The 16037-nt window shown below is 36.2% G+C and overlaps 2 protein-coding genes across 2 annotated transcripts; both read left to right on the forward strand.

Annotated features, from left to right (window-relative positions):
• Window positions 1-5051: 5051 nt before the first annotated feature.
• Window positions 5052-9222, forward strand: LOC133856512 (large ribosomal subunit protein uL29c). The gene is made up of 2 exons (XM_062291563.1): window positions 5052-5452; window positions 8761-9222. The coding sequence occupies exons 1-2, from the start codon at window positions 5123-5125 to the stop codon at window positions 8944-8946; spliced, it is 516 nt and encodes a 171-aa protein (XP_062147547.1). The 5' UTR covers window positions 5052-5122; the 3' UTR covers window positions 8947-9222.
• Window positions 9223-10268: 1046 nt separating this feature from the next.
• Window positions 10269-14088, forward strand: LOC133858063 (tubulin-folding cofactor C). Its single transcript, XM_062293488.1, has 2 exons — window positions 10269-11466; window positions 13738-14088. Exon 1 carries the CDS (start codon window positions 10347-10349, stop codon window positions 11439-11441), a length of 1095 nt encoding a protein of 364 aa, XP_062149472.1. The 5' UTR covers window positions 10269-10346; the 3' UTR covers window positions 11442-11466; window positions 13738-14088.
• Window positions 14089-16037: the final 1949 nt, after the last annotated feature.

The raw sequence follows: 16037 nt of genomic DNA on the forward strand, positions 1-16037 counted from the left end.
AATAAAGTGTTTCATAAGAAAATTAGTAAAACTTCTTATGAACTTTTTAGAAAGATATTATTAAGTCTATCTCGGAATACCTTAAAGTGTGGGGGTGTTTGGCAAAGATTATGTTGCCTGAGCCTAAAATAAAGAAACTTGGTTCTAGAATTTGTGATTGTGATTTTATTGGTTATGCTTGCAGTAGTTCATGCTATAGATTACTTCTTATAAAAAGTGATGCTTTTGATTACAATACTATTATTTAATCCAAAAAAATGTTGTTTTTCTTGAGCATGTATTTCCTTTGAAAAATAAGGAAAAGTTATTGCATGAATCTTCTGTTGCTTCTAATAAATTTGTTGATGATTTGCAAGAATTGAGAAGAAGCAAGCGAGCTAGAAAAGAAATGAATTTCGGTAATAATTTTATTGCTTATATTGTTGATGATAATCCAACATGTTATTGTGAAGCAATTAAATCTATTTGATGCATTAGTTTTGGTTAGAAGCTATAAATAATGAATTGGAATAAATTATGTCTAACCATATTTAAAACTCATTGAGTTACCTCCTTCAACCAAATCACTTGGTTGTAACTAGATGTTTAAGAAAAAGCTTAAACTGGATGATATGATAGATAAGTACAAGGCAAGCTTGATAGCTAAAAGTTATAAGCAAATGCCAAATGATGATTATTTAGTACTTATTATCTGTTTACTATAATTGCATATATAAAATGTTATTTGCCATTGCTTCTATTTATAAATTTGTTGTACATCAAATGGATGTCAAAGTTGTTTTTCTAAATGGTGAAGAGATTTATATGGAGCAGCCCAAGGGGCTTATAATCCTTGTTCAAGAACACACAAGTGTTCAAATTGGTGAAATCCTTGTAGGATTAAAGCAAGCTCCTAAACAATGGCATAAAAGTTTGACAAAGTGATGTTGTCTAAAGCATATTTGATTAATAGTGCAAGTAAATGCATAGCATGTTTTTACAATAATGAATGTGTCATTATTTGTTTATATATATTGGTGACTAGCTTGTTTATTTTATAAACTAGCATTGATATTGTGTATGAAACTAAAAGACCTCTTGCGTATAATTTTGATATAAAATAAATTGGTAGAACTAATGTCATATTGGACATTAAAGTTCTTAGAGATAATGATTGCATTATTTTATCTCAGACATATCATGTTGAAAAGATGCTTAAAAGATTTGAGCACTTTGATTATTTGTCCATGTTTACACCATATGATTCAAAATACATTTGGTAAAGAACTACGATGATGATGTTATGCAAGAAAAATATGCACAATTCATTGATAGCTTGATATTTTGACAAGTTGTACACGCCCTGATATTGCATATGTTGTTGACATGTTGAGTAGGTATACTTATAATCCTACTATTGGGCATTGAGATGCTATCTCTAAATTGTTGAGATATTTAAAGGGTACAATTAATTTTGGTTTGTCATATTGTAATTATTCTCCTTTATTGAAAGGATATTGTAATGCTAACTGAATTTTTGATTCAGATGAGCTAAAGCCTATATGTGGTTTTATGTGTTTACTCTGACTGGATGGACTATCTCTTGGAGGTCCTTAAAACAGAATTGCATAGCAAGGTTTACTATGGAGTCAGAGTTAGTTGCCTTGGAGAAGGCAGGAACTGAAGATGAATGGCTAAGGAGCTTATTAATCAATTGATTTGCCTTTATATACTAATTCAGATCCATTTGTGTTTTGATTGTGATTGACAGGCTGCCATAGCTCGAGCAATGAGCAAGATCTATAATGAGAAAAATGCTCAATATTGTGAGACAGCTTATTGAGACCGGTATAAATTCCATGGAATGTGTGAGGTCAAAAAGGAATTTTGTAAATTCTTTGACCAAGCCACTAGCGAGAAGGCTGGTGAGTAAAACATCGAGGGGGATAGGACTGATACCCAAATTATGACACTGTGATTGATACCCAACCTCTGTAATTGGAGATCCCATGAATGAGGTTTAATGGGAAACGAAGTCACAAGTGATCATGTTGAGGTACTGTCATTCTATGTTTATCCATTATCTTGTTGAGAAGATAGTGATGAGTCCATCCCTATGGTGTAAGACAGTACAAGATGCAGAGTGATTAAGGATGAGTTTAAAAACTCTTAATGGATCCATAGTCCCTACGTGTTGGGATGGGGTGTTCCCTGCACACACTCTTGATGGATGCCACCTATGTGAGTGTGGAGGTGGTGCCGCCTCCTATGAGACTAGGGTAGGTCTCTAGAGCGCTCATGAAACCCAGGGGCGCATGGCCTGTATAAGGCGCCAACCCGCTATAGAACAACCCAATTTTGTTTTGGAGAAAGTTATGTGGGTGATAAGTTTGGTCAACTTGTGAATTTGGTTAAAAGAGTTTAACTCTACCACGATTCATTAAGTTCCTACTTATTTATCCTAGGTGTGGTTAAAACCTTCGGGTACCACATTGATGCATGCTTTCAATCTCCTTATATTCTAGTGTTTGTAACATGTGGGGGATTGTTGTAATATGTGTGTTACAAACATTATTTCATTTTTAGCCATCTTTAAATGTTTTACCATTTGGTATTAAACTATATTCATGAGTTTTTATGGCAAAGAAAAAAATTGATTTATTAAAATATATATTTATGAGTTTTTATTTTGTAACCGTTGGTTATTAAAAAATTGTTTTTATGGCTTTTTAATCTTCAAACATTTTGTCATTATTAAAGTTTATTACTTTTGATTTGTAACGGTTAATAGTTATGAGTCTTATGACCGTTTGTCATTCATGAGCCTTAAAATAAAATCTATAGTGCTAACATTTTTTGACCGTTTATATAAATTGAGTTCCCAATGCATTTGAGAACAATCTTCTTCTTTGGCTAAAACCTCTAATATATTTTTCTAGTGTGCATTCATATATTTCAATGTGAATTTGGTTTTAAGCCATAAAGCTATTGTTATATTATTAGCTTTTCTACAAGAAAAATATTCTAAAGTCCCCCATCCACTTTGATCAAAGGGTTGTTCTATTTGATCTTTGTTATTGGAAGTGTGTCCTTAACGAAGATAGACGCTATAGTCTAATCCTGGGAGGTTGCGTGTCAAGAGATCCGATCACACTGAGTTATACACTCCGGGAGGCACAAATCAACCTTTAAGGACAACGCTTTTGCGTGATTCTATAGCATTGTGAGATCTTTCCTTAATTTAATTTTAATCTCTTGTACAATATTTATTTTATTATTATTATCATTTCGGATCAATTTGGTCTAGTATCAACAATAATTTTTTCAATCAATTATTTGTTTAACAATTATTTATTTAATTGTTAATTTTCATATTGATATTATTTTATTTCAATAAGAACTTTGTGCACCATCCAAAATTATTTCCAACACTACTTACTAGAAAAGATACTCGTGACATCCCTCCATCTTCGTACAATTTCGCACTCCCATAACTCTTATCGGTAGGGCTGTATTCGAGTCGAGTCGAGTCGAGTTGAGTATTAAATGTTCAAGCTCGGCTCATTTAATTTATTTCGAACACGAGTCGAGCTCGAACTTATCATCGAACGAAATATTGTGTTTAAGCTTGGCTCGTTTAATTTTATATCGAACACAAGTCGAGTTCGATCTTATCACGAGCTGCTCAATTAACTGATTCATTTCTTATATAAAGTATATATCATGATTGTTTATATTTTCATAAATCCATACTAATAATTAATTAATTAAGTCTTGTTAAAATTTTATTATCTGAGTTCATTAAATAAATTAACTTGAATCTTAAATAATATAATCACGAGTTTATATGTATGTATATAAATTTATTATGCACATACACAAAATTACATGTGTGCACACAAACACATATAACCACATATACTCACAAACACACTTATGTACACACAAATCTATAAAATTAAACTCATAACAATAATTCAAGCTATATCTATCATATTAGGAAGATGATTCATTTTTACTTAAGATGTTCTTATTACAAAATTAAAATAATACTAAGAAAAAATTGTAAAAATGAAGTTATACGAGTTTATATAAGCTTATTCGAATCAAGCCGAGTTTATACGAATATGTCTTGTTTAATATTTGAACATATTATTGTGTTCACGAACGACTCATTTATTATTTAAACCGAGACCAAATCGAGTTTAACCGAACCGAACCGAGCTGAGTTCACGAGCGGCCGAGCTCATCTTACACCCCTAGTTATCGGCCTCATCTGTCCCAGAGATGAACGGTTTAGCGGTCTTCTCCTTGCTCCAACATGTCCTCATTGGTTGGGGGTGGCTGCCTGACCGACAATGACCCCTTCGCTATTTCTATTTTTTATTTAAAAAAAATGATTTTTAAATTTTATTTATTTAATTTTTTTTTATTATAATAGATATGTGTTGATTTTTTATTGGGTATGACATGAACCTCCTTCGAACTTCTTACTAAAAAAGATACTTGCGACATCCCTCCATCTTCGTAAAATTTCACTCCCGTAACCGTTATTGGCCTCATCAGTCCTAGAGATGAACTATTCAGCAGCCTTCTCATTGCTTCGACATGTCCTCATTGGTTAGGGGTGGTTGCCGGTTCACTATTTTCTATTTGTTATTTTAAAAAAATAATTTTCAAGTTTTATTTATTTATATATTTTTTTTATTGTAATGAATATGTGTCGATTTTTTATTGGGTATGACATGGTAAACTAAAAGAATCTGTTAACTTGGTCTTGGTGGACGAAAAACGAGTTTATGAAATAATTCGTAATTATAATTTACTACAAAGATCCTCCTTGAAGTTTTTATACCATAAAAAGTAATTTGTAATTTAGGTCAACTCTAAAGACTAATAATGCGGTTATTCCTTAAAATTTTAATTCTTGCTAAAAGAATTTGGTTATTGGGGGCCAAGGCCAACGTTTCAAATTCCGGGGTTTTTTTTCTTTTTCTTTTTTTATTTAAAAAAAAAAAAAGAAAAACGAAAAAGAAAGAAAGAGAAACAATGAAAAATAAAAGAAGTTCAGGATTTAGGCCTTATCTACTTCATTGGAAGCTGAAGTAGTGCTTCGCACAGACTGTAGCTAAGAAAGAAAACCATGGTGAGCCTCCCAATTGCGTCTTCTTCGACCATCACCTTCCCTCCAAAACCCCACATTTCAATCCCCAAATCCTCATTCAATGGCGTCAGAATCCAGCACCGTTGCACCATTCGCGTGCCTCCCCAGGCAGCGTCGTTCCGGAACCCGGCCTCGTCGGTGGTGATGATGGCGAAGCGAGAGGAGGAAATGAAGGAAATCAGGACCAAGACCACGGAAGAAATCAACGAGGAGGTGGTCGAACTCAAGGGTGAGCTCCTCATGCTTCGCCTTGAGAAGTCTGCCCGCAACGAGTTCAAATCCAGCGAGTTCGGTCGCATGCGCAAAAGGGTACTCTCCCTTTTGGTTCGCTTTTAGATTCTGTGTTTAGTTTTATTCAAATTTTGAAACTTTCTTTTCTTTTTTAAATCCCCGGTTCTCACAAGAGTTTAACTTGATAGGAAATAGTGAATTTAATCGTTTGATTAAGATTGTGACACTCCCCTTTGATAGATGAGACTAACTCGTGAAATATATAACTGAAATTGGAGGTAAATTACGTATTCACGATTCGAAATCAAATCAAGATCATTGTTATGGTACCATGATAAATCGTTGTTGTCCAAAACTTTAAATGGATTGGAATCAGTAAATTTAAATAAATATTTTAACACTCTTTAATGGGGTTCTGTTTGGTTGAAGTGGAGTGTTTTGCTGGAAATTGAAAGTATCTAGTGATGAGCAGGTTTGGTTATTGAGATTTAGATGGGAAAGGAGCTGGAAATTTTCAATTTTCATGGAAGTTTCAGAATTTTTAGACTATCAGCAGCATGCCGTAGTGAAAAATTATATTTTGTATACTCAACTCATTAGAGATTGATGATTTTGGTGAACAATGATATGAACATCTGATACCGGTGCAATCTGGTGTATTTTATTGTACTTAATTGAGCATGGAAACTTTGATATCATAATAATGTGGGTTGTGGCCTGTTCAAGGTAGCGCCTAGATGAAGTGGGACTGAGAGAGCTTGAATGCTCTGTTATGCTAAAAAGATGACACTAGGAAGGTTCTAGATGATTGGTTAGTTTTAGTTTTAGAAGAGTTATCATTCTATGAGGAGTAGGATTTCGGTTCGAAGGATCGGAAATGACACCAAGTTTGATAGGATAACTTTGACTAATCTATTTTTGAATGCTTCTGGTCCAAACTGTGAAAGAAGAGGAGTTATGGGTGCCTGGCAAAGCTGGATTGTATGATTCGGTGGAGTGGAAAAAGGGCTGCTAACTCTTCATAATAGCAATTGACAACTGTTTAAAGAATTTATGTATAGAAAAACGTAATTTAAACAATTTTCTTCGTTAGCTCAAGCTGCTAACTATATGCCAAAGACTTAAAGTAGGGTGGGCAGGAAGGATAAGGGGAGATATGGCCCGGCAAGTAGTGCCACTATGCTTACACTGGAGTGCTTAAACTCAGAGCCTTGCTCCAGTCGGATACCTCTGAGTTTGCGGGTCCGGTGTCGATGACCGTTTTTGGGCGCTCTTATCGGCCGGAGTTCTCGTCGCCGGCAGGTTCTGGGTTGGTTACGGCCTTGTCTTCTTCCAAGATTGGGTCAAGTAGCTTGTAGGAGCCCCGGTTTTCTCCCCCTTCTCCGGCGCCGGTGGTTCTGGATTCTCTTCCGGCTCCGGCTCCTCAGCCTAGTAGCTCAAGTGTTGGTGTTTTGGTTGCTCAGGCGGCCCCTGTTAAGCCGCCCGTTCCTTTCACCTTCCTCCCTTTGTTGGTTCCGGAAGTGGTACCTTCGGTGACTCTGGTTGCCCCTACGATTCCGGCGAGTCGTCCGGTGAATATTGCTGGGTCTGATTCTTCTGATGGTCCTGGGTTTGTTGCTGCCCCACTGCCTAGCAGTTCTGGGTTCGCTCCTCCGGGTTCTGTCCCCTTGCTGGTTGGGTTTGGGTTGGATCCTTCCTCCTCCTTGTCCTCTCAAGCCCCTGCGGCACCAGTAGAAAAGAAGAAGTCTACGCAAACCCCTGTGGTTCCAGTAGAAGAGAAGAAGTCTTCTGAAGGTTTGGAGGCTCCTAGTCGGGTACCAGAGTCTGGTGTTGCCCCTCCGTTATCCGTTGGAACAACTGAATTGGGCGAGAAGATCTCTTCGGCTGAGAAGTTGACGCCGGTGAGGGAGCTTCCCGTTGAAGAAGGTTACAGAGCCTCTAGAGAAGAAGGATCCGCCTTTTGTTTGCGACCAGAATTGGGAGAAGGAGGCTTGGAAGGAGGCAGAGCTTTGGGGGAGGATCTCTAAGATGTATCCGGGGGTGACTGAGGAACAGAGACAGAGGCTCATTGAAATTTGGGCAAGATGATTGAGCGCAAGAAATGCGAAAATAAGTGGGAGCTTCGGAATCTACAAAGTTCCGTCAATTATGGAGACATTAAAGCTTATTCGATGTGTAGGAAAGACAATGCCATTAGGTCGTAGGGTTGTATGCCTTGGGGGTTCTTGTGGGTTGTTCGCTGGTGCTCTTTTGGTTTTTAGGTTTTTCTTGGTTTTTTTGGGTGCGTTGCTTGGGTTCTTTTGTGGGTTGTCTTTTTGGTGTTATTTCGGTTTCCAGGTTTTGTCTTTGGGGCTTTTTGTTGGGTTTTTGATCGGGTTTTTTCGGGTTAGTTTTGGCTCTCCTGTGTATATGTCCTATGTATGTAGAGGCATCTTATGCTTTCATTTCTATAAAATTTTACTTATAAAAAAAAAAAAGCAAGAGGGTAGAGCCTTTGAGGGCGTGCCTTTGTCCTTTGCTTCTTTCAATACTCTTACAAAAGCCTTAAAAACTTAAAAAGTTTGGTTCAGGAAGTTTTAAAATTTTTTAGGTCATTGGAATACGGTTTTAAAATTCAGTGATTCTCAAAGCTTCAATTTTTTGTTTGAAACTGTCTCTAGGCCACTGCATACTGGGATTGGTGAATTTAGTTGATGCACTATTACTGTGGTCGGGTCCTCTATGCAAGTGCCCATGGGTTTATACTGTTATATTTTATGCACCGTGAAGTGTGTGGCATGGGCTCAAATTCTAACAATTGTTTATGCTATGTATATTTTTTGTTGGGAGGCAGGATGAGCAAGTAACCTAGTACTTAAATACATTATCAAGAGAATGGTAGAGTCATCTAGCTGTAAAAAGATGCCTCTAATTATGTTTATGTTACATGTGGGTAAAGGGTTTGATAGATAAGTGCAGGTGGACAATCTTCTAGCATATAAAAGAGCATGCCTTTGTTTTTACCAATTCCAATAAATTTTATGTGGCAACCAGATGTGAGTGGACATACCTTGCAAACCTCCATGATAGTTTGTGTCTGCCACCTTTTTATGTGTAATTATAAGAAGGTGAGTTGTTTCCTTTTTCTGAAATATCCAATTTGGTACTATTTTCTCCTGTTCTCCCTTTCTAGAGTACACAATTTATGTGACATCATATTCTTTGTTATGTCTTTGGAATTTTAAGATGCAACTGAGCTACAGCTATTGATTTAATAAGCTTTTCTTGTATAACATTTCTATGCCAATATGTGAAATTCTAAATTTTTTCTTGGACTTAAACTCTATGCGTATTAGTTACCTTTAAAATCTGTATGATGCTAATATGGTGGCTGATATCAATTATAGATTGCTCGCATGCTTACTGTGAAACGCGAAAGAGAGGTTGAGGAGGGAATCAATAAGAGGTTGTCAAGAAAGCTCGACCGGCAATGGAAGAAAAGCATTGTTCCCAGACCACCTCCGTCCTTGAAGAAGTTTCGAGAGGAAGAAGCAGCAGCAAAAGCAGCTGCAGAAGCTGAGAAATCTGCCTAAGCTGATCCAGAATATTATCACAATGAATATGATGTTCTTTCATGGTTTAGAGCGATGCAATTTCGATTTCAAGCTTTTCTTTTTCCCCTTCTTTGAGTGTATAATGCCTTACTGCTGGTAGTGTAATGTGTTTTGCCCAACCCCCCCTCCAATTGTTGTTTTCTTTTTTCAGGTTTTATTTCCTGAAGTCTAATCTCATTAGAATGTGGGATGACATTGCAAAATCTAGGTTAGTATTTCTTGAAAATATCGAGTAAATGCTTGTTATATTGCTTATTGACATCGGTTTCTGTATGGCTCTGTTTGATGCATAGGAAATAATTCTTGGGGAAGTACGAACAAAGGAGTTCTGTTTCTACTTTATGGGAAGCATTTTTGTTTTAATATAATCTTAATCCTAGAATGGCTTCGACATCATTTAAGCAGGCTAGATGGTTTAATTTCTGAGCAGTTTATGGCTGTAGCTGCCTAATATTTTCGTGTCATGGATATGTAACACATGTTTGCAATGAGCTAAAAAAGAGGACAATATTAGCCAACGTCTGCCATAAAAAAGCCCATCTTGAAGAGGCATGAAATTTTGATCCATTTACCAACTAAAACGTTCAATACTGAGTTAAAAGAAAAATGCAACTAAAATTTGAATATGACATTGAACCTGCCCTAACCACTATACAACAATCATGCTGATAAAGTACTTTACGGTGAGAAGTAGAAGTAGGGTGGCCATTCGAGTTTATGAGTCTCATTTTTGTCGAGTTATGGATATAAGATTATACAATTTAATTAATCATGTTAAACACTTCAACCGTGATCAAAAGGCAATCAACCATTTCAATCTTTTTGCAACAAAAATAGTGACCAAGTTCTCAAATTATTCATTTCCAATTTGGAGTAGCAATTTGTACTTGCGTGTCTTTTTCGAGTTATGTCGATGCATAGTTATAAGATAATATAGGTCAACCAAATCCGATTAATTAATTAAATGAGATCAGACTCCTTAATCTTAATCTGTTAATTTTATATTAGGTTCGCGGGTCGTGTAAAAAATTGTCAATCTTAGTGTCGCGTATCAGGTTCGGGTCATATCGAGGCATGAGTATAAGACTATATAGGTCAATCTTAACTCGACCTATTTAATTAAATAAGTTAAATCTCTTAATTATAATTCGCTAATTTCATGTTGGGTCCATATCAAATTCGCGAATTCCCAAAAAAAAAAAAAAAACTTTCAACCTGTTCGACCTCCTTTTAGCAACCTCTTTTTGCATTATCTCTTGAATTTCGCTATTCAAATATTCAATTGTTGGGTACGGCGTCGTTTGGTTCCCAACAATTGAACTAGAATCCGACTGAACTAACCCGCTTCCTGCTCCTTTCTCTTCTCGCAGACTCAGACAATGGAAACCGAAGAAGAAGAAGAAAGACTCTCACTCCCAACCTCAAACCAAACCCTTACAGACCCAACCCTCCACCAAAAGCACCAGTCAATGCTCGCGCGCCTTTCCAACCGCCACCAAACTCGCGTCGATAACTCACTCGCCCGCCGATCCGACTCGGATTCCAACTCGCCCTCCTCTGCCTCCGCCTTCCTCTCCCGCTTCTCCGACTCCAAGCGCTCCATCGAGGCCCATATCGTCCAGTCCCGACTCGACCACCCAACCGATCCGAGCGAAGTCAAATCCCACCTCGACTCCATCTCCGCCTCTATCTCGGACCTCGAAAAGCTCGTCGCCGAGAGCTCCTTTTTCTTGCCCTCCTACGAGGTCCGCTCCTCCCTCAAAGCCGTCTCCGATCTCAGACAATCCCTCGACAATCTGAGCTCCGAGCTCATCCCCAAAAAGAAATTCGCTTTCAAGAACAAAGCCTCCAAGAGAGACCCAGCCACTGAACCGAAACAAACCACGACAGAAGAAAAGTCCGATTCCGTTTCAACTTCGCACGAGAAATTGGGTTTCCAGGTGAGGGATTCGCCGGGTTTTAGAGACAAAAAGGGTGAGATTTTGGTTGAGAATTTCAAGGGTTCCGAGATTGGAGAATTCACGGTTTCCGATCTCGATTCTTGCGAGGTGAAGTTGATTGGTTCCGTGAGAGCGTTATTTGTTCATAGGCTGAGGAACTGTAGGGTTTATGCTGGGCCGGTGATAGGCTCGGTTCTGATTGACGAAGCTGAGGGGTGTGTTTTTGTGATGGCGTCGCATCAAATTCGGATTCATAATGCGAAGGGGTGCGATTTCTATTTGAGAGTGAGGAGTAGGCCGATAATCGAGGATAGCAGTGGCGTGAGGTTTGCGCCGTACTGTTTGAGCTATGAAGGTGTGGAGGAGGACTTAAGGGATGCGAGTCTGGATGAGGAGACGGGGAATTGGGCCAATGTGGATGATTTCCGGTGGCTGCGCGCGGTTCAGTCGCCAAATTGGTCGCTTTTGCCGGAAAATGAGAGGGTTCGGATGGTTAACATTTTGGATTTGGGAGGTGGGATTGAAGGCAATTAGCTTTTGGTTCAGCCTCTTGTATTTAGTGAGTGTTTGAAAGAGTTAATTTATTTGATTATTTTGTTGGGTTCTTTGTTGTACTTGGTATTTGGATTGATGCAAAATATATGATTACCAATTTTTTTCAGTGCTTCATTTTTGTGATAATGCTTTTAAGTTGAATATGATAGTTGCTACTTGCTGGTAAGTTTTTGCTATTTGTTAACTGGCTTGACCATTCTTAGCTCTTAAATATATGTATGTATGAGAGTATTCATAGACTTGTGGTGAAAGGAGTTAACATATTGATACCTAGGAGTAATTTGTATAGTACATAAGTTCCATCTCCAAATAAGTAGGTCAAATGCAATTCGGAGTTAAGCATGTTCTCTATTAATGGTTTGTGTTTAGGTTTGACCCAATTCTAAATCTTCTCCTGGTTTATATCGTCCTCTTGACATGGTTTATTATGATAATGCTTTGCTGATGGTCGATGGATGATTGCTGGTCTGTGGAGGATGATGTGTCTCTTTCCTCAGTCTTGAGTGTTTCCCCTTCTTTTCTTTGGCTTAGAACAGTCCCTTATTCATAGTTGTCTCAAGGCGCACCAAAATAGATACATGTTCACTTTAGATCAAAGCTATATGGATGAGAGAGTGAAGCTTGAAACTTGAATTGTTAGTGAAGGAATTTAAGAGTTGCATTTGAATTAGTTTTTCGTTAGAAATGGTTCTGTTAAATTGGTGCTTTCTTAACTGAATTATATTCCCTGCAATCAATTTTTTCCCATGTCTCAATACTGCACATATGACATTCTGACTGTTGGAGGTGCTATGTCTAGAATAAGAAAGGGATGTAGCATTAATGCTTACTTTTTTTAGCCCTTGAGGGAATATAAAATGTTTTCTCATATTGGTGCATGATTGGAGGTGGATTCCGTATTTTCCTCCTTTTTTTTTTTTTTTTTCAATGCTTTGTATTCCTTTAGGGAGGTGAAGATAAGTGCTGATGGATTCCTTAAAAAAGACGATATTTTGAGGTCAAAACTTTTCACAAAGTTCTACTTTTCAACGTTGACTCTTGCTTCCCTTGGAAGAGAATTTGGAGGACAAAGGCTCCTATGATGGTGGCTTTCTTCACTTCGACAACATTTTCATGAAAAATTCTCACTCTTGATAATCTTAGCAAACATCACATTATAATGATAGATTAGTGTTGTATTTGTAAGAAGAGTAGAGAAATCGTTGATCAATCTCCTTTTTCATTGTGATATCGCGGAAGATTTGTGAAATTTGGTTTTTAAGATGTTTGGAGTAGAATGAGTTATGCTTAGACGGGTAATGAATCTTTTGGCTTGTTGGAAAGGAAGGGTCGGTCTGAATGATTTTAAAATCATTTGGAATTTAATCATTTCTTGTTTAATGTGGTGCGCTAGAGAGAAAGGAATACTCGAAATTTTGATGATTGTGAGAAGATGAGTTCAGATCTACAACGTTGTTTTCTCAAAACCTTGTTTGAGTGGATCTTTGCATACGCATTTCTCAATATCTCTAACTTTATAGATTTTTTGTTCTTGATTTGTTTGTTTGTTTGTTTTTTTTTTTTTTCTCCTTTATAATTTTTGTGTACTTGAGTTGCGCCCCTTACACTTTTTAATGAAGTTGCTTTACTTATATATATATATATATATATATATAAAAGAAGTGCTGGACTTTGAGGAAGTTCTATTCTAATGCAAAGATTGCTTCTTTTCTATATGATATATATGATGCTTTAACTATGATTCATTCATTCATTCTTTTGATGCTTGCTAGGTTTAGAGGGTTCCCTGGACAGCTTCAAAATTCAAACATAAACTCCTCCTATCTATACTCCTTCCCCCTCCTGTTTTGAAAAACTTGCCTTTATATATATAACAAGGATTTTTGAAGGAGAAAAAACTGGGAAAAAACCTCCATTATAAGACATATTCCATTTCTGCTGGTCATTAGATGCTAGTAGAGAGAGTTGAACTCAAGTGTTCAAAGTGATAAATCACTGATGGTAGCTTCGCAGAGTTGGTTGGATACTAGAAGAGAGTCTCAAACCCTCTACTACAAGATTATTTTATTGGTTCAATGGACTTCCAATAAAAGACTCGCTCAAAACACAAAATGCTCAAAATTATTTTCACCTTTTATGTCACGGCGCATCTAAAAACAAGAAACACACAAACACACACACATATATATTTGTCAAACTAACCCACTTCTTTGTCCTGAATACGTTAAACAGATGCATCCCTGATTCTTCTATTTCATATTTTCGTTTGAAACAGGTGGAAAGCTTACTGGCTTCAACCATCTGATAATGAAACAAGCACATGAACAGTCAACAGAGATCTCTGTATATTGGTTGGCCCATTATTTAGTATTTCTACCTCTCTGATCTTTCCCACTACTTTCTGGTGCTGGCTAGGCTTGAAAAGCATCCATGTCTTTTTAATCACAATCGGATGACTCGGACTTGACTATATTGTTGGCCTTGTGGACGGGAATCTTGCCAGCAGTTTTTTTTTTATCTTTACTATTCCAATTAAAGAATTACATGTTTGAAAATGATGGAGTTTTGGACTTTCTGGTTAACTGTTCTGCATGTAAGTCAAAATCAAAGATCCCTTTGAAGTTTTGATACTAGTCTTCAAAAAGTTATTTTTTCTCCTTCAAACTTTTGAATAAAGAAAGTAACTTCTCTCTCCTTCAAAATCAAAGATCCCTTGAATTTTTGGTAAAGTTATTTATTCAAAAGGAACTTCTCTCTCCAACTACACCAATTCTCCTCTGAAGTTTTTATTATTTTATTTATCATTTTTAAAAAGTTTCATATATCAAACTTTCTAAATATTTCTCTATTTTAAACATATATTATTTTTTATTGATTTTTAGAGCAACCACTTTAACAACTTTAAGTACCATAAAAAGTTGCTCAAAATGACTAAAATAAACTTTATCCAGAAAAAGGGTATTCACAAAATCAATCTAACAACTCAAATATGAACGGTTAATATCTCCTTCAATTAAAAAGAAAAAAGAAAAAAGAAAAATGAAAAATCAAATTGAACAATTTTAATCATACTGTAAAGTTTTATTTTTTACTTTTTTAAAAAAAGCATTGAAAATCCTGATGAAATCCATCAAGGCAGAAACAAAATATTTGATTGAAATCAAACAAAACGGTGAACGGGAGAGAAAAGCGAAGAAGGGGGAGAGAGAAAAGTGAAGTGAGAAATGCGAGAAATGAAAAAAAATGAAAAAATATTTAATAGTTTATGAAATTTGTGAGTTAAATTTAAAGTGAAATTTTGACAAAAGTCAAAATATATAGAAAAATTATAAAGAGTTTTCTGAAGTGAGGTTTTTTTAATTTTTTTTTTTTATCAAAATTTGATGAAAAACTTAAAATAAAGAACCCACTAAGAATGCCCTAGTACCGCCCCTTCAGCATTGAAAATGAAGGAGTTTTGGACTTTTTGGTTAACTATTGTTTATGTAAGTCAAAATCAAGATCTCTTTGAAGTTTTGATCCCCAGTCTTCAAAACTTATTTTTCTATATTTAATTAGGGAAATGAACAGGCTTTAAAAAAGCTGCTGAAAGTGAAGATTGTGATATATATGATATTTTTAAAAAGTGGGTAGAAAAAAAAGGATTATTTTAACTAAAATTTAGAAAAGCTTTGCCTTCAGACTGGTGCTAATGCTGTAATACCAGCTCCTTCAGCATTGTCAAAGTTGGGTTTGGCAGGATGCATGAGCTTTCTATGTATGATATGTCGGAGCTATCAAAAGTCAGAACCTGGTAAAGACTTTCTGCTTTCCAGCCCATCTGTAGTTGTCTTTTATGAAATCATATAGACAAAATAATTATGCTCCGATCCTCACATAGCTTTCAAAATCCTTTTCGTTTGACATGTACATATCACATATGTTAAGACTTTTTTTTACCTAAAACATGCATGGTTCAAATCAGTTTATTGGATTTGGTGCCGTGCGATATCAGCAATCAAAAGTTCCATCGGGGAGGACGAAGGAGAGACCTCATAGCAAAATTATAAGGGTGCACTCATGGTAGCCTCACTGTTTTTAGCCGGAAGGAAAAAAAAAAAAGAAATTAAAGAGAAAATATACTTTACTCTGGTTCAAACAGACATAAAAACAGGTTAAATGGGGGTGACAGAATCACCCCCAAGGGTCATGGAGTGGTTCGGCCACAGAGTGGCTTAGCCAATTTTTTTTTTTTTTTTTTTAATGCTTTTAATTTTTTGAAAGTTTTTATTATTTTTAGTTTTTTAATTTTTAATTAGGTATAGGACACGTGTCAATTTTTTAGAGGGGTTGACGTGGACTTCTGTTAATTTTTAGACGGAGCTACCATCTCCGTCTTTAATCATAAACAAGGTATAATCTATGATACAAAATGAACCATGTAAGACAAACAATAAAGTCTTTAAACTTCAAGGGGTAAAATTGTATTTGACCCTAAACTTTAAAGGTAAAAATGTCAAAGTAATGATATTTTGGGAGGTGAAATGTATCTATATCTATATATATATAGATGCCTCACTGTTATCCACCATGCAT

Source organism: Alnus glutinosa, chromosome 14 (assembly GCF_958979055.1).
Source record: "Alnus glutinosa chromosome 14, dhAlnGlut1.1, whole genome shotgun sequence".
NCBI classification, from domain to species: domain Eukaryota; kingdom Viridiplantae; phylum Streptophyta; class Magnoliopsida; order Fagales; family Betulaceae; genus Alnus; species Alnus glutinosa.